The sequence below is a fragment of the Lucilia cuprina genome, chromosome 4, assembly GCF_022045245.1.
Source record: "Lucilia cuprina isolate Lc7/37 chromosome 4, ASM2204524v1, whole genome shotgun sequence".
NCBI lineage: Eukaryota > Metazoa > Arthropoda > Insecta > Diptera > Calliphoridae > Lucilia > Lucilia cuprina.
In genome coordinates this window covers 3,129,128-3,148,533 of record NC_060952.1, presented here as the reverse complement: position 1 = coordinate 3,148,533, position 19,406 = coordinate 3,129,128, and the positions used below count along the sequence as shown (strand labels likewise).

Sequence of the window (19,406 nt, the reverse complement as noted above, 5' to 3'; positions counted from 1 at the left end):
ACGTAATATTTTTTTATATAAATATATATTTTTATTTCTAACTTTTACTTTGGCGTAGTAAATATTATTATTATTTTTTTTCCAAATAAATGAATGAATTAGCTGTAGTCAGGCAATCACACATAAACACAATTTATAAGTATATATGTTTGTGTGCAGAAAAAAACATTCATATTTGAAATAAGTTCCCTGTAAAATTTTGAATACTTATACAACACTTCTTCATCTTTTTCTTCCACTCTACACACAATAGTTTTGAAATCATTACGATGGTTTCTTGGAACAAATCAAAAGAATCTTAGAATTAACAGCAATCTGCATGTTTTTTATGTTTTCCATATTTAACTCAACAATTCCAGCAAACTTGCTTCTCTATACAGCCAACACTACGTTTACCCTACACATTTCTGTTTTATGTAAATCATCATCAATTACGACACACATTTTTGCGATTAGGTTCTCTTGTTGTAATCTTGAACAAACAATTAATTTATGTGGAAATAATTGATGCAATCAATTTTTACATTCAATGCTTTACAACAGTTGAATATGTGTATTTGAATTACCTATAAGGTGGAAATTTTTGTGCTAATTTTCACAGGAAAGTATAAAATTTTAAACTTCAGAAAGAAATTCATAAAAAAATTATTTAAATTAAAAACTAGATTTTTTTGTTTCTTTAAACTTTAAACGCTCTTATTCTATTACTTATCAAATAATGAAAACATTTTAAATTAACTCCGTAATACTTCTAGTTTTTATCTCTACCATAATCAGCTGAATAGTCTTTTTTTTGCTACCAACTCTAATACCACAAAACTTGCATAATTTTAAGTTTTTGTCATAAACAAAGAACTTACAACAAAAATCTATTGTTTATTTATGTCGGCAAAAAATGAAAAAAAAAAAAAAATAAATAAAAAAATAGTAAAATGTTGGGCGCGGTACACGCCAACATAGAGTTTTATTTTTATTATTATTTTAACTTTATTTTTTGGGATGCACTCACTCTCTCACTCAACTACTCACTTACTGACTGACAAGTCTTTGAAAAAGACACAAGTTTAACATGACAGACTGACTGTCTCAATGACTAACTTGTAGTATTTGGGTGTAAAAGTATGAATGTTTTTTTGAGTATTTGCGATTATTTAATTTTTTTCATGATTCTTTTTGCTATGTATGTCATGAATTACATGTCATTGTTTGTGCAACAATGAAATAAATTGAGAAAAAAATGTCTACCATATAACATTTATTGCCAGCATAAATAAAAATAAATAGAAAATCGTTATTCCACTTGTTTTTGTTTTGTTTTTTTTTTTTTTGAAGAAAAAAAGATAAAAAATCTATTGAAGTTTTTTTTACATACTCACAGACTTAAATATATTATGTGCCCAAAAGGGTGTAGACATTTGAAATTCATTAGTTTTTTTCTCTGTGATTTTTATTTTTAATAGCCGGAAATTAAAAATTCGTATGTGACTTTAATTTTATCTTTAGTTTTTTATCATCTTTTTTATTTTATTTCTTAGTTGATATTGCGTTCGGACTTTTGAGGACTGAGACCCGTTCAGTGAATTTTTTTAAAGATTTTTATAGAAAGAATGTTATTTTTAAAATGTTCTTTAGAAAACTTATCATGTTATTAGTTTTTTATAAAGGGCCAATCGTGTTAGGAAAATGGAAAACTGATCATTTTAAAATTTTTCTATGAAAAACATTTTCTATAGAAATCTCATTGAATTCAACTTTTTCTAAAGGAACACATTTTTAGAGTTTTTTTTATAGAAAATTGTTTATCATTTTAACTGATCCCATTCCTTACACATGTCTTCACAAGCAATTATTATAACATTATTTTTATTTCTTTACCTTTTGTGTCTTAAGGCTAAAAGAGAACATAAAAATCTTTCCCCAACCAAAAAGAAATAAGTTAAAATAAAATAAACAAAATAAAATTAAAAATAATTATATGTCTTCAAAAATAACGTTAAAATCGGGAATTCAAAATTATAGGTATTTGAGAGATAATATTACTATTATTATATTTTAAAATTATAAATTTATCCTCTAGAGAAATATAATTGAGAAAAGTACCTAAGTTACCTACCTTAGTAATTTATATACTAAGTCGGGTTTAAAATATCCCAAAGAAGTCTGATCGCCCTAAAAGTTTTCTGATATAAATTTTAGTCGTTTTTTGATGAAAACTCCTCAGGCCATCTTTTACATAAAGCTTTCAATATGATCTGTTTTATAAAAAACTCTAACTAGAACTGAACTAGAACTGAACTAGAACTGAACTAGAACTGAACTAGAACTGAACTAGAACTGAACTAGAACTGAACTAGAACTGAACTAGAACTGAACTAGAACTGAACTAGAACTGAACTAGAACTGAACTATAACTGAACTAGAACTGAACTAGAACTGAATTAGAACTGAACTAGAACTGAACTAGAACTGAACTAGAACTGAACTAGAACTGAACTAGAACTGAACTAGAACTGAACTAAAACTCACTTCTAGTATATTTTAAAGAGGACCAGCTGTTTATAGAAAACTGATCATTTTCTCTAAAAAATAGATCGAGTTAAGTATTAATAAATAGAACTGATCATTTTAGAATTTTCTATTGAAAACTTATATTTTGAAAAGTATGTATTTCTTTTAAACTAATTATTTTTAAAATTTTTGATTACTTATTGCCTTAGACGTCTTCTATAGAATGTTGATCATATTAAGATTTTTGAATTGCAGGTCTATTCTCTTTAAATTTTGAAAACAAATTTAAAATAGTTGTTTTTAATTTGCCTTTTCTCTACTCCTTCCTCCAACCCACTCTTGTTTCATAACTCATTTACAAATTTAATTTAACTGTTACTTTATATAACTTTTTTACTTTTTCAATTAATTACCAATTAACAATAACTATCTATTATTGTAAAGTAATTAATTTCATTTAAAATAATAATGAAAAAATAGAAAACTATAAAAACCTCCAACACAAAATTTGTTACAAAATTATAAATAGAAATACCAAATACGGTTTCTTATTACGCGTTTGACGTTGTTGCTTTTAACATTCTTTCGGAAGCATTTAATTTACACTTAAAGAAATAAACGAGGTATAGGTAATGAAACTAATATGTGGCCTTCAAAGGGAAAAATGTAAATGTTTATGGGAGGTTTTTTATTGCATAAACGTATATGTAAAGTTAGTATTAGTATTAATTTTTTTGGTTTTAAAAAACATTTAAATAATAAAAATTGAACTTGGAAAATACAATGAATTTATATTTTATTAAATAATAAACTTTTTAAATAAATGTAAATATTTCTATAATTTCATAAATGTATATTATTAAGTACAAAACTACATTTTTAATTGTTAACTACTTATGTTTTGTTGTAATTTAAAAAATTTTCTTTGTTAACTACTTGAAAAGCCTTTATTTTGGCCAAAATCGTTTAAAATGATTGTCATTATTTGAATAGAGTTTATTTTAACACATTTGTATGGAACCACTCATACTCTATCTCTTTCTATAATACTGGTTGTATGGAGTGGTAGTTATGCCCTAATTTTCTTTTTACGGAAATTTAAAAATCATACACTTGTAACCAACAACAATCAAGACAAAAGGCAACACAAAGTGTTGGCAATTCTTTTTTTTTTTTTTTTTTAACCATTTTACCACATTTTGTATGAGTGAGTATAAAATATTAAATTTGTTTCTTTATACTTGTACTACAATCCATACAATTGTTTGTAAGAAATTATTAATATTTTTAAATTTTTGTAAAGAAAACAAGTTAAAAGAATCACGCACCACTGTTGTCAAGTGATAGAAGGCAAAAGATAGCAAAAAACCAAAAGTAGAGTGTTAAAAAATAATGATTTTAAAATAGATTTATTGTTGCATAAACTTTGAAAGTAAATAGAGTCACTAGGCCTTAAAAAGCTCCATTTTGATATACACGACTGTAAATAACGTAATAGTTTGTTGCGTCTTTTTTTGTTTCTATTTAAAATAATAATTTTTAAATGTGCTTTTAACACACTCATAAGTCATAATGAAAATGTTATTTATTTAAGCAAGAGTACTAAATTAGGTTTTTTTAATTATTGGAGAAAAAAAAACTCAACTTTGTCAATATAATCACTTACCTTAAGGTTTTCACTCAAAATATCGAATTTTAGCAGGAAATAACAGTGATTATAGATTTTCATCCTTTAGCATATAATTCCTCTAGTTTAGACAGAAAATGGACTTTTAGGTTTTCACTCAAAAAATCGAATTTCGGTAGGATATAAAAGTGATCACAGATTTTCATTGTTTTGGCCCTAGCTCCTCTAGTTTAGCCAGAAAATGGACTTTTAGGTTTTCACTCAAAAAATCGAATTTTGGTATGAAATAAAAGTGATCACAGATTTTCATTGTTTTGGCTCTAGCTCCTCTAGTTTAGCCAGGAAATAGACTTTTAAGTTTTCACTTAAAAAATCGAATTTTGTGATCACAGATTTTCAATGTTTTGGCCCTAACTCCTCTAGTTTAGCCAGAAAATGGACTTTTAGGTTTTCACTCAAAAAATCGAATTTTGGTATGAAATAAAAGTGATCACAGATTTTCAAAATCGAATTTTGGTAGGAAATAAAAGTGATTACAGATTTTCAAAATCGAATTTTGGCCTACCAAAAATAAAAGGAAATAAAAGTGATCACAGATTTTCAAAATCGAATTTTGGCCTACCAATAATAAAAGGAAATAAAGTGATCACAGATTTTCACTGTTTTGGCCCTAGCTCCTCTAGTTTTGCCAGAAAATGGACTTTTATGTTTTCACTCAAAACATCAAAGTGATCACAGATTTTCATTTTTTTGGCCCTAGCTCCTCTAGTTTAGCCAGAAAATGGACTTTTAGGTTTTCATTCAAAAAATCGAATTTTTGTAGGATATAAAAGTGATCACAGATTTTCATTGTTTTGGCCCTAGCTCCTCTAGTTTAGCCAGAAAATGGACCTTTAGGTTTTCATTCAAAAAATCAAATTTTGGTAGGATATAAAAGTGATTTTCATTGATTTGGCCCTAGCTCCTCTAGTTTAGCCAGAAAATGGACTTTTAAGTTTTCACTTAAAAAATCGAATTTTGGTAGGAAATAAAAGTGATCACAGATTTTCATTGTTTTGGCCCTAGCTCCTCTAGTTTAGCCAGAAAATGGACTTTTAGGTTTTCACTCAAAAAATTGAATTTTGGTAGGAAATAAAAGTGATCACAGATTTTCAGTGTTTTGGCCCTAGCTCCTCTAGTTAAGTCAGAAAATGGACTTTTAGGTTTTCATTAAAAAAAATCGAATTTCGGTAGGATATAAAAGTGATCACAGATTTTAATTGTTTTGACCCTAGCTCCTCTAGTTTAGCCAGAAAATGGACTTTTATGTTTTCACTAAAAAATCGAATTTTTTAGGATATAAAAGTGATCACAGATTTTCATTGTTTTGGCCTTAGCTCCTCTAGTTTAGCCAGAAAATGGATTTTTAAGTTTTCACTTAAAAAATCGAATTTTGGTAGGAAATAAAAGTGATCACACATTTTCATTGTTTTCGCCCTAGCTCCTCTAGTTTAGCCAGAAAATGGACTTTTAAGTTTTCACTTAAAAGATCGAATTTTAGTAGGAAATAAAAGTGATCACAGATTTTCACTGTTTTGGCCCTCCTCTAGTTTAGCCAGAAAATGGACTTTTAAGTTTTCACTTAAAAGATCGAATTTTAGTAGGAAATAAAAGTGATCACAGATTTTCACTGTTTTGGCCCTAGCTCCTCTAGTTTAGCCAGAAAATGGACTTTTAAGTTTTCACTTAAAAGATCGAATTTTAGTAGGAAATAAAAGTGATCACAGATTTTCATTGTTTTGGCCCTAGCTCCTCTAGTTTAGCCAGAAAAACTTAAAAAGTTTTCACTTAAAAAATCGAATTTTGGTAGGAAATAAAAGTGATCACACATTTTCATTGTTTTGGCCCTAGCTCCTCTAGTTTAGCCAGAAAATGGACTTTTAAGTTTTCACTTAAAAAATCGAATTTTGATAGGATATAAAAGTGATCACAGATTTTCATTGTTTAGGTCCTAGCTCCTCTAGTTCAGCCAGAAAATGGACTTTTAGGTTTTCACTAAAAAATCGAATTTTGGTAGGATATAAAAGTGATCACAGATTTTCATTGTTTTGGCCCTAGCTCCTCTAGTTCAGCCAGAAAATGGACTTTTAAGTTTTCACTTAAAAAATCGAATTTTGGTAGGAAATAAAAGTGATCACAGATTTTCAAAATCGAATTTTGGTAGGAAATAAAAGTGATCACAGATTTTCATTGTTTTGGCCTTAGCTCCTCTAGTTTAGCCAGAAAATGGACTTTTAAGTTTTCAAATAAAAAATCGAATTTTGATAGGAAATAAAAGTGATCACAGATTTTCAAAATCGAATTTTGGTAGGATATAAAAGTGAGCACAGATTTTCATTGTTTTGGCCCTAGCTCCTCTAGTTTAGCCAGAAAATGGACTTTTAAGTTTTCACTTAAAAAATCGAATTTTGGTAGGAAATAAAAGTGATCACAGATTTTCAAAATGGAATTTTGGTAGGAAATAAATGTGATCACAGATTTTCATTGTTTTGGCCCTAGCTCCTCTAGTTTAGCCAGAAAATGGACTTTTATGTTTTCACTAAAAAAATCGAATTTTGGTACGAAATAAAAGTGATCACAGATTTTCAGTGTTTTGGCCCTAGCTCTTCTAGTTTAGTCAGAAAATGGACTTTTAGGTTTTCATTAAAAAAATCGAATTTTGGTAGGAAATAAAAGTGATCACAAATTTTCATTGTTTTGGCCTTAGCTCCTCTAGTTTAGCCAGACTTTTAGGTTTTCACTCAAAAAATCGAATTCTGATAGGAAATAAAAGTGATCACAGATTTTCATTGTTTTGGCCCTAGCTCCTTTAGTTTAGCCAGAAAATGGACTTTTAGGTTTTCACCCAAAAATCGAATTTTGTGATCACAGATTTTCATTGTTTTGGCCCTAGCTCCTCTAGTTTAGCCAGAAAATGGACTTTTAAGTTTTCACTTAAAAAATTGAATTTTGGTAGGATATAAAAGTATCACAGATTTTCATTGTTTTGGCCCTAGCTCCTCTTGTTTAGCCAGAAAATGGACTTTTAAATTTTCACTTAAAAAATCGAATTTTGGTAGGAAATAAAAGTGATCACAGATTTTCATTGTTTTGGTCCTAGCTCCTCCAGTTTAGCCAGAAAATGGACTTTTAAGTTTTCACTTAAAAAAATCGAAATTTGGTATGAAAATGGACTTTTAAGTTTTCACTTAAAAAATCGAATTTTGGTAGGAAATAAAAGTGATCACAGATTTTCATTGTTTTGGCGCCAGCTCCTCTAGTTTAGTCAGAAAATGGACTTTTAGGTTTTCACTTAAAAAATCGAATTTTGGTAGGATATAAAAGTGATCACAGATTTTCATTGTTTTCGCCCTAGCTCCTCTAGTTTAACCAGAAAATGGACTTTTAAGTTTTCACTTAAAAAATCGAATTTTGGTAGGAAATAAAAGTGATCACAGATTTTCATTGTTTTGGCGCTAGCTCCTCTAGTTTAGCCAGAAAATGGACTTTTAGGTTTTCACTCAAAAAATCGAATTTTGGTATGAAATAAAAGTGATCACAGATTTTCATTGGTTTGGCCCTAGCTGCTCTAGCTTAGCCAGAAAATGGACTTTTAAATTTTCACTTAAAAAATCGAATTTTGGTAGGAAATAAAAGTGATCACAGATTTTCATTGTTTTGGCCTTAGCTCCTCTAGTTTAGCCAGAAAATGGACTTTTAAGTTTTCACTTAAAAGATCGAATTTTGGTAGGAAATAAAAGTGATCACAGATTTTCATTGTTTTGGCCCTATCTCCTCTAGTTTAGCCAGAAAATGGACTTTTAGGTTTTCATTAAAAAAATCGAATTTTGGTAGGATATAAAAGTGATCGCAGATTTTCATTGTTTTGGCCCTAGCTCCTCTAGTTTAGGCAGAAAATGGACTTTTATGTTTTCACTAAAAAAAATCGATTTTTTTAGGATATAAAAGTGATCACAGATTTTCATTGTTTTGGTCCTAGCTCCTCTAGTTTAGCCAGAAAATGGACTTTTAGGTTTTCACTCAAAAAATCGAATTTTGGTATGAAATAAAAGTGATCACAGATTTTCATTGGTTTGGCCCTTGCTCCTCTAGTTTAGCCAGAAAATGGACTTTTAGGTTTTCACTCAAAAAATCGAATTTTGGTATGAAATAAAAGTGATCACAGATTTTCATTGTTTTGGTCCTAGCTCCTCTAGTTTAGCCAGAAAATGGACTTTTAAGTTTTCACTTAAAAAATCGAATTTTGGTAGGAAATAAAAGTGATCACAGATTTTCAAAATCGAATTTTGGTAGGATATAAAAGTGATCACAGATTTTCATTGTTTTGGCCCTAGCTCCTCTAGTTTAGCCAGAAAATGGACTTTTATGTTTTCACTCAAAAAATCGAATTTTGGTAGGAAATAAATGTGATCACAGATTTTCATTGTTTTGGCCCTAGCTGCTCTAGTTTAGCCAGATAATGGACTTTTAAGTTTTCACTTAAAAAATCGAATTTTGGTAGGAAATAAAAGTGATCACAGATTTTCAAAATCGAATTTTGGTAGGATATAAAAGTGATCACAGATTTTCATTGTTTTGGCCCTAGCTCCTCTAGTTTAGCCAGAAAATGGACTTTTATGTTTTCACTCAAAAAATCGAATTTTGGTAGGAAATAAATGTGATCACAGATTTTCATTGTTTTGGCCCTAGCTCCTCTAGTTTAGCCAGAAAATGGACTTTTACGTTTTCACTAAAAAAAATCGAATTTTGGTACGAAATAAAAGTGATCACAGATTTTCAGTGTTTTGGCCCTAGCTCTTCTAGTTTAGTCAGAAAATGGACTTTTAGGTTTTCATTAATAAAAATCGAATTTTGGTAGGAAATAAAAGTGATCACAGATTTTCATTGTTTTGGCCCTAGCTTCTCTAGTTTAGCTAGAAAATGGACTTTTAAGTTTTCATTAAAAAAATCGAATTATGGTAGGAAATATAAATGATCACAGATTTTCATTGTTTTGGCCCTAGCTCCTCTAGTTTAGCCAGAAAATGGACTTTTAAGTTTTCACTCAAAAAATCGAATTTTGGTAGGAAATAAAAGTGATCACAGATTTTCATTGTTTTTGGTAGGATATATAAGTGATCACAGATTTTCATTGTTTTGGCCCTAACTCCTCTAGTTTAGCCAGAAAATGGACTTTTATGTTTTCACTAAAAAAATCGAATGGACTTTTAGGTTTTCACTCAAAAAATCGAATTCTGGTAGGAAATAAAAGTGATCACAGTTTTTCATTGTTTTGGCCCTAGCTCCTCTAGTTTAGCCAGAAAATAGACTTTTATGTTTTCACTAAAAAATCGAAATTTGGTATGAAAATGGACTTTTAAGTTTTCACTTAAAAGATCGAATTTTGGTAGGAAATAAAAGTGATCACAGATTTTCATTGTTTTGGCCTTAGCTCCTCTAGTTTAGCCAGAAAATGGACTTTTAGGTTTTCACTAAAAAAATCGAATTTTGGTAGGATATAAAAGTGATCACAGATTTTCATTTTTTTGGCCCTAGATCCTCTAGTTTAGCCAGTAAATGGACTTTTATGTTTTCACTAAAAAATATCGAATTTTCGTAGGAAATAAAAGTGATCACAGATTTTCATTGCTTGGCCCTAGCTCCTCTAGTTTAGCCAGTAAATAGACTTTTAGGTTTTCACTAAAAAATCGAATTTTGGTAGGATATAAAAGTGATCACAGATTTTCATTGTTTTGGCCCTAGCTCCTCTAGTTTAGCCAGAAAATGGACTTTTAAATTTTCACTTAAAAAATCGAATTTTGGTAGGAAATAAAAGTGATCACAGATTTTCATTGTTTTGGCCTTAGCTCCTCTAGTTTAGCCAGAAAATGGACTTTTAGGTTTTCACTAAAAAAATCGAATTTTGGTAGGATATAAAAGTGATCACAGATTTTCATTTTTTTGGCCCTAGATCCTCTAGTTTAGCCAGTAAATGGACTTTTATGTTTTCACTAAAAAATATCGAATTTTCGTAGGAAATAAAAGTGATCACAGATTTTCATTGCTTGGCCCTAGCTCCTCTAGTTTAGCCAGTAAATAGACTTTTAGGTTTTCACTAAAAAATCGAATTTTGGTAGGATATAAAAGTGATCACAGATTTTCATTGTTTTGGCCCTAGCTCCTCTAGTTTAGCCAGAAAATGGACTTTTAAATTTTCACTTAAAAAATCGAATTTTGGTAGGAAATAAAAGTGATCACAGATTTTCATTGTTTTGGTCCTAGCTCCTCCAGTTTAGCCAGAAAATGGACTTTTAAGTTTTCACTTAAAAAAATCGAAATTTGGTATGAAAATGGACTTTTAAATTTTCACTTAAAAATCGAATTTTGGTAGGAAATAAAAGTGATCACAGATTTTCATTGTTTTGGCCTAGCTCCTCTGGTTTAGCCAGAAAATGGACTTTTAGGTTTTCACTCAAAAACTCGAATTTTGGTATGAAATAAAAGTGATCACAGATTTTCATTGTTTTGGCCCTAGCTCCTCTAGTTTAACCAGAAAATGGACTTTTAGGTTTTCACTCTAAAGCTCGAATTATGGTAGGAAATAAAAGTGATCACAGATTTTCATTGTTTTGGCCCTAGCTCTTCTAGTTTAGCCCGAAAATGGACTTTTAAATTTCACTTAAAAAAATCGATATTTGGTATGAAAATGGACTTTTAAGTTTTCACTTAAAAAATCGAATTTTGGTAGGAAATAAAAGTGATCACAGATTTTCATTGTTTTGGCCTTAGCTCTTCTAGTTTAGCCCGAAAATGGACTTTTAAATTTCACTTAAAAAAATCGAAATTTGGTATGAAAATGGACTTTTAAGTTTTCACTTAAAAAATCGAATTTTGGTAGGAAATAAAAGTGATCACAGATTTTCATTGTTTTGGCCTTAGCTCCTCTAGTTTAGCCAGAAAATGGACTTTTAGGTTTTCACTAAAAAAATCGAATTTTGGTAGGATATAAAAGTGATTATAGATTTTCATTGTTTTGGCCCTGCTCCTCTAGTTTAGCCAGTAAATGGACTTTTATGTTTTCACTAAAAAATATCGAATTTTCGTAGGAAATAAAAGTGATCACAGATTTTCATTGCTTGGCCCTAGCTCCTCTAGTTTAGCCAGTAAATGGACTTTTAGGTTTTCATTCAAAAAATCGAATTTTGGTAGGATATAAAAGTGATCACAGATTTTCATTGTTTTGGCCCTAGCTCCTCTAGTTTAGCCAGGAAATGGACTTTTAAGTTTTCACTTAAAAAATCGAATTTTGGTTGGAAATAAAAGTGTTCGCAGATTTTCATTGTTTTGGCCCTAGCTCCTCTAGTTTAGCCAGAAAATGGACTTTAATGTTTTCACTTAAAAAATCGAATTTTGGTAGGAAATAAAAGTGATCACAGATTTTCATTGTTTTGTCCGTAGCTCCTCTAGCTTAGCCAGAAAATGGACTTTTAGGTTTTCATTCAAAAAATCCAATTTTGGTATGAAATAAAATTGATCATAGATTTTTATTGTTTTGGCCCTAGCTCCTCTAGTTTAGTCAGAAAATGGACTTTTAGGTTTTCATTAAAAAAATCGAATTTTGGTAGGAAATAAAGTGATCACAGATTGTCATTGTTTTGGCCCTAGCTCTTCTAGTTTAGCCAGAAAATGGACTTTTAAGTTTTCACTTAAAAAATCGAATTTTGGTATGAAATAAAAGTGATCACAGATTTTTATTGTTTTGGGCCTAGCTCCTCTAGTTTAGCCAGATAGTGGACTTTTAGGTTTTCACTCAAAAAATCGAATTTTGGTATGAAATAAAAGTGATCACAGATTTTCATTGTTTTGTCCGTAGCTCCTCTAGCTTAGCCAGAAAATGGACTATTAGGTTTTCATTCAAAAAATCAAATTTTCATTGTTTTGGCTTTAGCTCCTCTAGTTTAGCCAGAAAATGGACTTTTAGGTTTTCACTCAAATAATCGAATTTTGGAAGGAAATAAAGTGATCACAGATTGTCATTGTTTTGGCCCTAGCTCTTCTAGTTTAGCCAGAAAATGGACTTTTAAGTTTTCATTAAAAAAAATCGAATTTTGGTATGAAATAAAAGTGATCACAGATTTTTATTGTTTTGGGCCTAGCTCCTCTAGTTTAGCCAGATAGTGGACTTTTAGGTTTTCACTCAAAAAATCGAATTTTGGTATGAAATAAAAGTGATCACAGATTTTCATTGTTTTGTCCGTAGCTCCTCTAGCTTAGCCAGAAAATGGACTATTAGGTTTTCATTCAAAAAATCAAATTTTGCTATGAGATAAAAGTGATCACAGATTTTCATTGTTTTGGCCCTAGCTCCTCTAGTTTAGCCAGAAAATGGACTTTTAGGTTTTCATTCAAAAAATCGAATTTTGGTAGAATATAAAAGTGATCACAGATTTTCATTGTTTTGGCCCTAGCTCCTCTAGTTTAGCCAGAAAATGGACTTTTAAGTTTTCACTTAAAAAATCAAAATTTTATAGGAAATAAAAGTGATCACAGATTTTCATTGTTTTGGCCCTAGCTCCTCTAGTTTAGCCAGAAAATGGACTTGTAGGTTTTCAATAAAAAATCTAATTTATTATAGAAAATTATTTTAGATATATTAATCAGTATTAAATGACACAATGTATTAAGGAAACATAATTTTAGTTTTTAATATGCAATATTTTTTGGCGTGTAAATTTCATATTCTTTGTTTACTTATTTGTTAAAAAAAATAGAAAAAATATACTGTGATAATAGTCATTGCTGTTTATGACAGCTTATGTAAATTCAACGTTTTAGTTTATTTTTAGAATTTCAAAGTGAAAAAACAAAACGAAACTATTTTTAAAGAGAATATTACATACATATATTTTTATGAAAAATTATTTTTATTTTTAGCAAGTTTAGTAGGTTGATGTAAGTAATTAATATTAAAATGTTAAACTTTTTATTGACAATGATTAATATTGAATTTAAATGTCAGAGACTGTCTGGAAACATTTCATTTCTTGTTTATTGTAGGTCAGTTTTATAATTAAATATAAAAGAGTAATCAAAATATTTAAACAGTGTAATAAACTAAGGAAGTGACTATATGATTAAGATATTTAAATTGTTTTAATTTGTTTTATGTTTATTTCTTTGGAATAATATAAAACATTATAAAACTTCATTGAAAAGCTGTAATGTGTATAATAAACATTTTTTGTTACAGCAACTAAAATAAAGTTTGAATTTAGAAAATGTTCTTTTCATTGATTTTTTCTTGAATTTAGTTTGTTGTAACAAAATTTAACATTTGTCAGAATTTGTTGTGTTAATAATTTTATATATTTTTTGTCTACAAAGTTGTGGTATTTTCCATTGTTTGGGTTTAAATTTTTATTATTTAATTACCACATAACTTTCGTGTTTAAATTGTATGGTAGTTATAAAATAAATACAATTTATGTAATAAATTCATATAATTAAAAAAAAAACTAACAAAATATTTTACGCTAAAATAAATTTCTAATAACATGACTCTTACTTCAAATAAAATATTTTACAATAATGGTATTCACAGAAGAAAAATATTAGTAAAAATTTCTTTCTTTTTAAATTGTTAAAGTTTTACTCCTGAAAACTGATCTTAACATTATGGTTAAGAAACTGATCGTATTTTTTTCCTAGAGTGGAGTGATTGAAAAAAATCTTAAAAGAGAAAAATTACAATTAAAAATCTATCTATATGTTAATATATTCACTAGAAAACTGAGCAAAATTAATACTTTTTACAGTAAATATATGGAAATTATTGTTTTCTATTAAAAACACGATACGAAAACTGATCGTCATTTCAAACTTTTCATAAGAAAGCAATCTTCTTTATTGATTGTCATATACATGTAATACAGAAACTAGTTTTCAAAAATTTCTATAGAAACTGATAATTTTTAAAGTTTTCTTTAAGAAATTGATCATTACAAAAGTTTTGTACAGAGAACTGATCGTCTCTAAAGTTTTCTGTAGAAAGCTGCCCATGATAAAAGGTTTGTACATAAAAATAGTAAAAACTATTCGTTAATTAATATTTCCATATTAATGTGATCGTCATAACAAATTTCTGTAAAAAACTAATAGTCTGAAGAGCTTTTCATAAAGGTTTTCTATAGAAAACTACTCGTTATGTAATATTTCCGTATAAAACTGATCATTATAGTTTCCAATAGAAAACTGATTCTTTAAAAGTTTTCACTAGAAAACTGATTATCAGAAATTTTCTATAGAAAGTAATTGTCGAAATTTCGCGTAAAACTGATCCTTTTAAAAGTTTCTTTAAAAAACTATCTTTATCTTTCTTATAGAAAACTTATCGCCATTAAGGCGGCTTACTATAAAGAACTATTAGTGATTTAATATTTCCATATTCATGTGATCGTCATACAAGGTTTTAGTTATAAACTGATAGTCTTTATAGAAAATGGCCGTCATGGAAATTTTATTATTATTAAACCGTCATAGATAATTGATGGTTTTAAAAGCTTTCTTTAAGAAACCTTTGCATAGAAAACGCCTTGTAGAATGCTGATTGTCATAGAAGATTTCATTAGATTTTTTATAAACATATGACTTAGAGATGAAATATTGTTTTATTTAATCAAAAGTTCAATTGTGATTACCCCTAATAATACTTATAAAAGTATATACCGGCATAAATGCACACAAGAATATGGATGTAAGAGTATATTCTTTAACATTTTAATAAAGTATGTATGTGTGTATGTAGTAAAGTGTGCATATTTTCTGCATTTCATGTCATCATTTAAAGGATTTCCGATTCCATTAAAAAAGAAATACAACAAAAAAAAACATATGTCTGACAATGATCCACATACTTGTACTTGGTTTTTTGATATAATTTTTTATTCTTCTTTTTTGTTTATTTTGTGTGTGATTTTTTTCCTTCAGTATTGATGTGCAAGTGCAGGTGTTCTGTCTGGATTTTATGCATCTCTTAGAATCAGTACAAAAGCACAAAAAGAAAAAAAGATGAATGAATAAACAAACACATCCCTATTACAAATTGTGTTAAATTTTGCAAATAAACAGATTTAAATCTTGAAAAATGAAACGAAAACAAATACTTGCCATGAATTTTTTTTGTAATAGGAGACTTTTTTTATTTATTGTATTTTTGTTTTGTTAGGTTTTGTACACACCTTCAAAGAAAACGATAGAAGTAAATAAGAAATAATCTTACTTGTAGATCAGGTTCCAGGGAGTCCTTTTTCTTCATATTCAACAAAAATTGCTTTCATTAAAGCCGTTTATGATATCAACTGCTCTATGCTGGAAATTGTAATGTTAAGTAAAAAGTATAGAGATTTTATTGGAATTTCCAAAAATATTCCAATCGACAAATGTTAATAAGTTCAATATATTTTAGGCAATTAACAAGATTTATTATATTCTGAAGTTGAATTTTTTACCGCAATAGAGCAGACATATCATATTAAATAGATTTATTTTGTAAAATACTTAAGTGTGTTGTAGTTTTATTTAACAACCGTTACTTTTAACCTTTGACCTAATGTAAACGATTATCATACGTTTTATTTTATTACCTTTTGTACATAAGTATTACGTTCATTTACAGCTATAGTAATTTATTGAAAATTTTTCAAAATCAAAAACCTCAAAACCCAACCTTTTTTTATTTTACTCCTAAGGAGGGGTAAAAGATAAACTTATAGTAAAGCAAATTAGCTGCGCCTATTTTGAATAACCTCTTCTATATCTGCCATGACTTTTTTAACTTTTTCATTTAAGTTTTTTTGTTTATAACGTTTCGCTTCAATGTCATTATGTTAAAAAATGTGACATGCAAATATTTTTTTGCTTTAAATTTAACCCTTTTAAAATAACTTTTTTATTTCACTGGAAAAAAACTAAAAAGATCTGTAAATTCAATTGACATGCAATTTTAATGTTTAAAACAATAAAAAATATATATTTCCAAAAAAAAAAAAAATATATATTTTCTGCGTATTTTCCTACATGAAATTTTCTATATTTTTTCTGTTTCCAACTGCATTTTATAAAATTGGTTCAAGTTTAAACCGCTTTTAACCAACTTTGTATGTTTTGTTTGTTGGTGCGTCATTATTGATTTGTCACTAATGAATGATATGAGTGATTTTCACTTGAAGTAGGATGGTTCACAAAAAAAATTGTGTAATATTTTTAGGGTTGTACATTTGGAGGGACCAAAACCGAATATATAAGTTCCATAAAATAATTATTTTTGATTTAAATTTAAAGAATGAGATAGATAGATGATAAATAGATAGATAGATAGATAGATAGATAGATATATAGATAGATAGACAGATAGATAGATAGATAGATAGATAGATAGATAGATAGATAGATAGATAGGTAGATAGATAGGTAGATAGATAGATAGATAGATAGATAGATAGATAGATAGATAGATAGATAGATAGATAGATAGATAGATAGATAGATAGATAGATAGATAGATAGATAGACAAGTTGATATTTGATATTTAGGTAATTCTAATGAAATTTCAACCAAGGAAATATCTGTGTTTAAGGGTGTAAAATATTAGGTAAAACTAAACTGTGGCTGAGTTTACTAACAACGAAAAAACCCAAGAAGAACCTTTTCGAACTCGTTTTCTTTTTTTAATGAATCTACTTCAGTGTTGCTTAACACGATTTTAATAAAAATAGATAAACCACTTTTGTGTTCTGAACTTTTTCAAAATTTCTATTTCTATATTAAAGCGAAAATATTTGAAGAAGCAAGAGATAATCATTGTTTTTTTACAACCCCTGATATTTAGGGATACATAAAATAAATTAAAAATGACATAAAACAAAGTCAAATTGTGTGTTATTAGGGGTTGAAAAATGCTACAAACCCCAAAAATGAAATAACCACAGACAAGGCGCCAGTAATAAATATTATTTGAAATTGCAACGAATTATACGAAATGAACTAATTCAATTGTTAAAGAAATTAATTGAATTATTATACTTAAGCATCTTTTTTCAGTTGCACTAATCAAATACTTGACATTATTCTATTATTAAGCAGTTAAAAGTAATTCACTAATAATGCTGTTGCTGTTCTCTCGCTCTCTCTCTCTCCCCCTTAGATCCGCACAAATCACCCATCCATAAATGTTTTCAACTGAATTCAATTGTATTATGTATTGTGCATAAATGTATTAGGATATTATTGTTGGTGTTATTTGATCTGATTAGTTTGGATATATAATATTCATTCATTGTACTTTGTGCATATTACTTAAACATAACTGCATTTTAATATGCACATATTTGCATGTATTATGCACTTTAAAAGTTTTTTTTCTCTTTTGTTCCCCTTAGTTTTTTGTAGTTTTTGCATAAAAATTGTTTGCAAAACCAGCTGAGTTGCTGTTTAAAAGTAAGAAGTAGTTGAATACCCCGGAGACGTGTATACATGAAAAATTTGATATTCTTTTGAAAAGCTACTATGTAAATAAAAGTAGTGTTGGGTTGTTCCAAAAGTTTGAACATTTTTTTTACAAAACAACTAGCTGAAATCGGTCGTGCTACCTATATCTTTATTTTTTGTTTGGTTCAGCGATTAAGGTATGGTCCGTTTATAGTGATTGATAAGTATATGAGTCCCTCTGAATCTCTTCTATAATTTCTAAACCGATTTATTTGCTTTTTACAACAACTTTAAACATTTCCTATTATACTGCAAAAATAAATCGTATTGTACAATTATTTTTATTTCTGTTTTACTTAAATATCTCGTAAGTTTCCTTCTTTGAGTTCTCTTTGTCTTTAAACATTTCATGCATTTTAGTCTTGTGGTCTGGTCTGGCATGGATTGTTTCAGATTTGTGTGTGGGTCTTGGCAACAGCATGGTTCACACGTACTTATTTAATCGTTTGCTGCTCTGCATTGTTTCAACTTTTATGAATGAATTTATACGACTTCATTCATTGAACAAACGATTCAGACAATAAGAAATATTCTAAAAACATAAACAATTCTAAAATAAAAAAAATAAATAAGTTATAATATCTTAAAAAAAATATTTGTTTTTCTTTGCAGCACTGATGGTTCAGAATCCCCCACATTAGCGGAATCAGATGCAGATGGTCATGAAAAACCACGTGTAAAATATGGAGAATTAGTTATATTGGGGTAAGTTGAAATAAAATATAATTAACAAAGAAACACAAAATCGTAAGTTCATAAAATTTGATAAACAATTTGAAATGATTAATTTTTTAAAGTGACCTGATTTTGTAACTTATTCTATGTGGCAGTTAAGTTTTTATCTTTATTATTATATCAGGCCTTATTTTTCATTTAAACAGAAAATTTATTTGTACTTTTGTTCTGGGCACTTAAAATTTTGTAACTAATTTAATTTTCAGTTACAACAACAAATAAAAACACCTTTAAACTTTAATCGTTTAATTTTGTTAGTGTACACATTTCTTTACTTTCAAGTTACAGAGAATTGTTTTTAACTAATTGAGCCGCAGACAAAGAACAGACAGACATATCGACAGACACAAACATATGAAGAAGTAAAATAAAAAATAAATACTTACACTGACAGACATACAGCCCAATACCAATGACTGACCCAAAGACGGTCGGACGAATATTACGCACTTATAAACACTGTAGTTTTCAAAATATCTTAACAGACATTAACACGAACGCAAACAATTAAGTCAGGGCAAACATTTGTTTCAATGTACTAGACGACATTTGGTTCGTTACAGCATAAATTAACAAAAAAAGAACACCTTTCTTTTTAAATCAATTTGAATACATTGACATTTAACGCGCCACCAGTACAAGTTACAAATAAGATTAAGTTCACGACAACAAATTCTCAGTACTTAAAGTGAAGGGTCGCCAAACATGTAAACATTATGTAACTGGGGAAAAATTACAAACTAATTTTTGTAATGAAATTTAAAAATTGTGAAACAGTAAAATCTTTAATAGCCGGTCATGAGATAGCACAGTTCTAGTTCAGTTCTAGTTCAGTTCTAGTTCAGTTCAGTTAAGTTCTAGTTCAGTTCAGTTAAGTTCTAGTTCAGTTCTAGTTCAGTTCTAGTTCAGTTCTAGTTCAGTTCTAGTTCAGTTCTAGTTCAGTTCTAGTTCAGTTCTAGTTCAGTTCTAGTT

The 19,406-nt window shown here is 28.5% G+C and overlaps 1 protein-coding gene across 1 annotated transcript in view; it reads left to right on the top strand.

Moving 5' to 3' along the window:
• Positions 1–19,406, top strand: part of LOC111690538 (protein pellino) — a 48,960-nt gene that overhangs the window by 21,868 nt on the left and 7,686 nt on the right. The window contains exon 2 of the mRNA XM_023453040.2: positions 18,312–18,404. Within this exon, the coding sequence (XP_023308808.1) occupies positions 18,312–18,404 (93 nt within the window). The remainder of the gene's footprint in view (positions 1–18,311; positions 18,405–19,406) is intronic.